The sequence below is a fragment of the Montipora foliosa genome, chromosome 4 (assembly GCF_036669935.1).
Source record: "Montipora foliosa isolate CH-2021 chromosome 4, ASM3666993v2, whole genome shotgun sequence".
In the NCBI taxonomy this organism is placed as follows: Eukaryota; Metazoa; Cnidaria; class Anthozoa; order Scleractinia; family Acroporidae; genus Montipora; species Montipora foliosa.
In genome coordinates this window covers 26,381,590-26,389,089 of record NC_090872.1, presented here as the reverse complement: position 1 = coordinate 26,389,089, position 7,500 = coordinate 26,381,590, and the positions used below count along the sequence as shown (strand labels likewise).

The 7,500-nt window shown below is 38.9% G+C and overlaps 2 protein-coding genes across 3 annotated transcripts in view; one reads left to right on the top strand and one right to left on the bottom strand.

Annotated features, from left to right (window-relative positions):
• LOC137999143 (G2/mitotic-specific cyclin-A-like) overlaps positions 1-3,345 on the top strand; it is a 6,438-nt gene extending 3,093 nt beyond the window's left edge. For both annotated transcript variants that reach the window (XM_068844985.1, XM_068844987.1), the window contains exons 5-8: positions 420-560; positions 1,023-1,136; positions 1,894-2,027; positions 2,352-3,345. In XM_068844985.1, coding sequence (XP_068701086.1) covers positions 420-560; positions 1,023-1,136; positions 1,894-2,027; positions 2,352-2,403 — 441 coding nt within the window. In that variant the 3' untranslated portion in view covers positions 2,404-3,345. The remainder of the gene's footprint in view (positions 1-419; positions 561-1,022; positions 1,137-1,893; positions 2,028-2,351) is intronic.
• Positions 3,346-6,417: 3,072 nt separating this feature from the next.
• LOC137999142 (uncharacterized) overlaps positions 6,418-7,500 on the bottom strand; it is a 1,610-nt gene continuing 527 nt past the window's right edge. Inside the window, exons 3-4 of the mRNA XM_068844984.1 lie at positions 6,985-7,063; positions 6,418-6,847 (exon numbers count right to left, since the gene is read on the bottom strand). Coding sequence (XP_068701085.1) covers positions 6,645-6,847; positions 6,985-7,063 — 282 coding nt within the window. The 3' untranslated portion in view covers positions 6,418-6,644. The remainder of the gene's footprint in view (positions 6,848-6,984; positions 7,064-7,500) is intronic.

Below are 7,500 nucleotides of genomic sequence, written 5' to 3'. Positions count from 1 at the left end.
AGGTCACAATTAAGAAAAAATGGCCTCTGTCTCAGCCCAATCAGCATTCAGTAATTTTGCCCGTAGGTGATAAGATTATTAATTAACTTTGAAGAAACTTTTAGTTTGAAAGAATTTACCCAGTACAGATCTTCTTAGAACCGTATACATCCATGTTGTTAAAATGAGATGTTATTGGGTTAAATAGTCGAATGGACACAACAGTAAGATCAGAATTTTTTTCAAGATGTGTAAGCAGTGCATTTCACTGTTCAACTGTAACTCTAAATAAAACAATGCACCTTTCTTGCATCACTATATTGCCACAAAGTTACCAAAGAGTATGTTGCACCATTTTGTACTCAAAGCTCTTATGCTACATAAGTGAACTTCATTTTGTTATACAAAAATAGACATTTGCCATTTCACCTTTCTCACAGGTCTTAAAGATGGAAAGCCTCATTCTCAAGACAATTAATTTTGATGTTTCTGTACCAACGATAGTAAATTTTCTAGAACGATTTGTCAAGGCAGCAGATTGTCCAGAGTCAGACCACCCTAAATTTGAAGCGTTGTCAAAGGTGAGGAAATCCTTTAATTTCAAAACAAACCCCACATTGCCTGTGCATCAACCTGGATTATTCCTGCAGTTGATGACCTGGCCCCAGTTATTTGAAGGGTGGATTGAGATTTATCTGGTGAATAGCATTATCCACCTTTTAAACAACTGAGGACTGGTTTTTTCCAAGTCCCATGTGAGCAGCAGGAACATGGAAGCCTCTTAAGACTTCTTGTAGGTTGATACTTTACTCATCCTACATGATCATTTTAATTAAAGTAACTTGACTAAAAATGGTGTTCAGTGAACATGTGCAACAGATGACATTGTCCCTTTCATAGAATGCTTTTATTACCATTGTGGCCTCTGCTAAAATAAAAGTTCTTGCCATTTCATTGACCAGTTATCTCAAAGATGTTTGTACATATCACATAGCAGTTCAGTCTCTTTTCCAACTGACTTGTTGGTCATGGTTCTCTTTCAGTATCTATGTGAATTGACCCTCCTCGACGCAGACCCTTACCTGAAGTATTTACCATCCACAATTGCAGCCAGTTCTATTGTCCTGGCTCTTCACACTCTTGGATTTCAATCATGGGTAAACCCTAACATTCTGTCATTGTCCAATATATACATTAATTGAAACCATCACAAAATGATAGAATCTGATTGGTTCTGTGCATGCCTGCACTGTATTTGTTGTGTAATTGGCATGCAATTCACATGTCAATCACATGCACTTGGATGGGGTCTTTCTTGCTGTTTTCCTACTGTTTGCAAAACAAATTTAACTTTTCACACAAAGGTGTTCAAAGACTTTTTATTCTTGAATTTCATAATAGTTGAATTAATCAGCAATTAAACCTCTTGTCATACAATTCAGGGAGTAATCATGCTTGTAATCTCAAATCAAATGCACAATTACTCCCTGAATTGTACTTCACTCAGTCCAATTGCTATTACTTGACACAACTAAAACATGATCATAGAAACTTCAAATGATGCTATAAATTTTACTCTGGCCAACACCAAACAGTTTCATGTGTCAATAAGACATCCTGTATTAATTTTAAGATGAACTATCAACAGAATGATGACTGCAAAAATAAATAAAATCAAGGCTGTGCTCTAAGAAATGTGTTTGGGAGCCTAGCTTTTTTTTTAGAATTTTCTGATTTCCTTTTCACCCAAAGGCAAAAGTTTATAGTGGCAAGGTGCTGGGGAGCACTGCTAGAGCACTACCCTGAAAATGCAAAAAAATTGCCAAGGTTCATAAGCAAATATATCATTGAAGAATGATTATAACTCGCATAACTTTGTAGAAAGTTAGTTACCTAATGTCATCTATTTTTCAGAGTCCAACTCTTTCACACTACACTGGATTCCAATTACTTGATCTTCAAGCATGCCTTCATAACCTTCACCGTACATTTAGCCATGCATCTAAACATCCTCAGCAGGCTATTAGAGAAAAATACAGGAGTCCACGGTAAGAAGTCTTTTTCTAACAGAGGTTGCCTGCATCTGTCAAAGTCAAGAATAAATTATTTTACAAGTTTTCACACTTTCAAAGTCCTAAAATTCCTTGGTCCAAAAACTTCAGTAGTATGGACCCTGCATTTTCCCATAGTTTTTTAATCTTAAAACATTAGATTTTACTAGAAAAATCTACAGCAAGGAATAACTTGAGTATGTGTAGGTGTTCTCTTAGCTTCCACCTTGCCTTCCACAAGTGCATTTTACAACCTAGCATTTTCCACTGATACTGCCACATTTTAATTTCAATGCTGATACTTAACTGGTTTTCTTTCAGCTTCCACGGAGTGGCAAATCTATCAGCACCAGAGATGCTCCCTTTGGCTTAAATAATTATTATTAAACATTACACAGATATGAACAATATAAATAATATGCTGCCTTAAAGGAATGCTTCATAGAAAAATTTACTATTTCAGAATATTACGATTTCTAATGCTCTGATATTTTTCTTTTAGAACATCCACAATCTTATAAATATAGTTTTCGTCTTAGAAAGTTCAGCGCACTGGGTTTTATCCACGAGTTGTTTCTGTCAAAACCCTGAACAAGCAAGGTATGAGCGAGTGAGGGTTTTTGACAAACGAAGTGAATAAAACCCTGTACAAAGCACTTTCTATGTTGTGAGCTGTTTATTACACATAAGACGAGAATTTTCATTTAAATAGTTTTCTGAGTTCAAATTAGAAACAAACTCACTTACAATAGAACCAAATGCAAATTTAATAGCAATGGAAAATATTACATGTACATGTGCCTTAACGCTATCGTTGATTGGTTGTACTCCCAACACGTGAAAGAGCTGTATGCCATTCTAATTGGCTGTATAGGCTTTTTCATGTGTGAAAATATAAAGCGTATAGATTTCTACAAATGAGCTTTGTGTGATTATTTTATGGCATTGTTTTTAATATTTTTCTACTAAGCTGCACAATAATCCCTTTCTTTTGCCTTATTGAAATACACATCACCATTTTAAAGTGCCTTTTTTAACTATCACACTGAATTTGTAAATATGTATCTATACTGTGAATGTCTTCAAAAGAAGTACCAGTTACATGTTTTTTAATTTGTCTCTTATGTGCTTGAGTGATATGGTGGAAGTCTATTAGTTTCCTTCATTGAGCTTGTTTCAAATTATTATTTAAAGTGAACTGTCCAATCAAAGCATTCAATGCTTGCCTAGATATAGTTAGAATTTTGGTCTTTTACTTATTAATTACTCAATTTGTTACATTGTAATATGTACAAAAATAAAAACCTTATAAAAATATTTTCAATCAGTCTTTTATGAAAGTATATAAAAAAATTAGCCCAACATTGACAAGTTTGCACTCGCTATTTGGCAGTACTACTTCACCGTTACTAAAAAGTTTCTCCTTAGTTAACTTGCGATCAGCTTTCTTACTCGAAAACCGAACTGTTAGCGTCTAACAATCTTAAGCAAAGAGATCTCTCATTTGATTCGTTTAGTTAAACTCCTTTCAGGTTCTTATTTACACTGCCAACGAATCTTTGTTCATAGGATTCTTATGGGAATTTGACTTAGGACTGTATAATCTGGACATTGCCTCTGTGCTGTGGGCAGTGCGCTGCCTTAGTTCTTGCGCAATTCTGTAATAATTAGCTGATGTGAGTCTTGTTGGCCCTCCTGCGCATACAATGTTGAGTAGTAACTAACGACGACAGCCAACAGCCCCATCCACACGTATCACGATTCTTTTTTTCTTCGAATACCAGGTTAGCCTGCGCGTAGCTAGACATAACTCTAAACCCATTATCCGTCTGTGCAACAGCTTCCAGTTTTACAGGGATTTCAGTACCCCCCCCCTCCGATTGGCTAGAATCTTACACGCTCTGGATCGGCAAGAGAAAGAGAGACAGGGAAAAGACGGAATTAATGAAAAAAACAGTCGGAAAATCTTTTTTTAAGTGTCAAAGTCGGGGAATCTTATTTTTGGTTAACAGTTTACAAGATTTTGCGCACAAAATCCTGTGAAAGTGCAAAGAGATCGAAGACGAAAGAAGCTGAATTAAATGTGATTTTTCACCAAATTTAAGGTCTGAAAATTGTTTAGAGGTCAGGGAGAAGTCAGGGAATTTTTTGTTTATATGAGGCGAGCCAGCCCGGTTAGGCGGGCTGGCCCGTTTTGCCGAGATCTCGGCTAATGCCAACCTTTTTAAAGTAAAATCTCGGTTCGTTTATATGAGAAGGTGGGCTGGCTGGCCCGCTTGCCGAGATCCCCGTCTGAGCTGCCGAGATCTCAGCAAGCCGGGCTGAAAAATTCTCATATAAACGGTTCAGTACGGTTTGCCGGGATGAAAAAATCTCGTGACGCGTGGGTTGCCTTGAAAACGTAGCCAGATTTGCATAATCACAGGATTGTTTTTTAAAATGCCATTCTGCCGTACTTCTAGAGCTAAAACGAACCTTTGTTTCGAACCAAAGAAAGATAATTCACCAGTTACCCCATGCGTTACTTTGACGGTTACAAGGCACGTAAATAAATTCCTGAAATTCATCCCGGTAAACCGGCTGGAATCGTCCATATTTTTACTGGATCGGGCTCGCCTCATATAAAAACATGCTTTGAGTGGCAACCCTGAATACGGCTTGCGTCCGCACGTATCCGGTGTCCAGAGTGTGGGTCACCTTGCTTTTATTGTTGTTTTTAATTACGTGACACACCGATCTCTTGTCCACCTTTCCACACGCTTGCCGTGGGAGAACAGTTTTGCTGTTCCCAACCCAGCTTACCACATGTATGGCATGTGAAGCTGCCAGTTTAAGGGGTGCTAAACACACTCGCCTGGTTCGTTAGCTACGCCATACTGATGAGGCCCAAAAGGCCGAAACAGTTGCCCATGGCTGCTAATTGAGAGGGTGAAATGGTTGTGCGCAAGCGTGATGTGTTTGCCACACCGGCTTGGTGTTAGCGTGTCACCTTGCTTTTATTAGTGAGCTTACGCAACAGGACGGCAGAATGGCGAAAAAATGTCGCGCGATACTGCGCATTCTCAATCTTACGCGACATTTTTTCGTCATTCTGCCGTCCTCTGTTGCGTAAGCTCGCTCTTGTTGTCCAGAGTGGAACGCTGGGAATTCGGATGTATCCGCAAATGTACGAATACGCTGACGTAACACTATGCAGAGGCAGAGAAGAGAGACCCTGGGGAGGAGGTTAAGTTGTTGTGCAGAGTACCGCAAAAGTACGACATAAAATGCATGCAGCACGACTTGCCTCTTAACCAATCATATTCTTGTTTTATGGCGTTACCGTAGCCGTAACCGTCGTCGTTTCTTAAATTTCCTGACAACGGAGAATTCTGTACCCTGCGCCTCCTTGAAAATAGTGTTTTGGCCGAGTTCTTAAACTGCCAAAAGAGTTTATTAACAATTAAAGGTTGTGGGATTTATTTTCCAAGAATTCTTGCCTAATATTCCCAGTCTGTTAAGAAGAAATTAAAAGTACTTTAACTTTATGCGGTCATTGTTGTTATTTCAAAACACGGCGTTTCTTTAAATCAGCCCTCTCGGTCTCGATAATAGTTACAGAACCCGAGACTTTTAGCTATCACTAAGTAAAGTATCGTTCCAAACGTTTAAGTCCGTTTTGGCTTGAGAACGAAATAGGAATTATTGCCACTGCTCTCGACTATGCCTCGTGCAGTATTTGAATTTCTTCATTCCTCTCCCAGTGAGTACACTCCCAAGAGTTATTAACATACGTTAATCATGACAAAAGTTAATATAGATGGTTTTCACCTGACGCCACAACAGCCATGTTGATGCAAAGAACGTGAATAGAGAAAAATTTTGGGGGGGGGGGGGGGAATTTGACTCTATCATGGAAAACATGAGCCATTTCCTATTGTTTTGTGGACCAACATGTCCGACTCATCACGTGATTGAAAATGTTACTTGAGCAGTGACGAAAGTAAGGTTAATTAATAACTTCCATGATCCATCCGACTGGTGACGAGAATAAAGAAATTTATCATCTGGGTATCTTTTTTCTAGTTTAGTTCGCAAAAATGCGAGTACTCCTTTGCAGCAACCTCGTTCTGGGAACGAGGTTGCCTCTGCAGGTGTCAAGCCTACGACAGAGCACCCCGACCGACTCACCATTCTGACATAATTCACCTTCGCTTCGAACATAGAATAGGCCTTTTGCACAACGATCACATGGTACAAAATCCGCCATGCTGGAGGGGGAGCTCATTATTATTCGCCCACTGGGACATTAAAACAAAGGCAAGTCAAGCTTGACTGCATGGTTCAGGTCTCCGAGTGTTTTTTATTGCAAAAGCCCGGCCTATTTGTTACGCAGTTATTCAATCTTCAGACATTTCCAAATTCTTGGAGTTCATGACACGCTCTCGCCAATAATTGAAAAAGAAAAAATTTACGAAGACTTGTTTTGAGCACGAGTTTATTTATTTTTTATCATCGTTGTAAATCGGAGTCTAGTTTAGAATACACTCACAAATCAGAGTAACGAATTTACCCGATAATTGCACCCTTATTTCATACCCAAACGTGCCTTTCGGATTCACCGCCGCTGGCTTCTCAGTCATCTCTTAAGGAGTCTATTATAACGCTTACTACAACCGTCCCGACTATCACCCCTAACGTAAAACCTAAATCTCTCTTTTTTCTGTGTCGCATCTTCCCAACAATTGTAAGCCCTGCTCTGCATTGTCCCAGTGTGTCCATCTGCCTGCGCTTGATTTCCTGGCCGAGTTTGGCAGCTACTTCATTCCCAAAAGCACCTGGTAGAAATAATTAAAAGAAAGTTTTTCGGTAATTATCCGAGTTCATCGAACTTCTTTGTGGTTACTGACAATCATGAAATTCTTTGTTGCTTTTTATTTGTCAAATCCCATTTTAAAGACGAGCATCCACTTACCAGGTATCAAGCGGTTTAGTTCTTGTTCAATCTGCGGACTTTCGGAGCATTTTACTATTTTGTAGTAAACCTGTGATTCCTTAAAAAAAATAAAAGCGGAGAAGTATGAGTAAAATAACCAAGCTGGCATGTATCATTAACATTTTAATGAGCAAAGAAATTCATATTGAAATTTCTGTGAGGAAAAGAAATCATTTGTTCGGAATTTCCGGGAATCTCGTCCCCATGCATGGTCCTCCTAATGTCTTCAGCGAGAAAGAGACTGTGCGCTGGTAACCAGGGGCCCGATAAACTTCTTTTCGGGCCCGAAAATAAAAATATTTACGAAACTGCCTTCTGCTTGTTTTCATAAGCTGGTCTTTTAACATACTTTCAAGATAATAAAAAGCAAAATGATAATGAAGTTTGTTGACTTAAAATCTCTCCGTTCTCAAGATACAGAGGGAATTGTGACACATGTGTGCACGAGAAAGGCCCAAAAAGTTTCGCGACTTTCGAGAAACGGTCCCCCCTGAG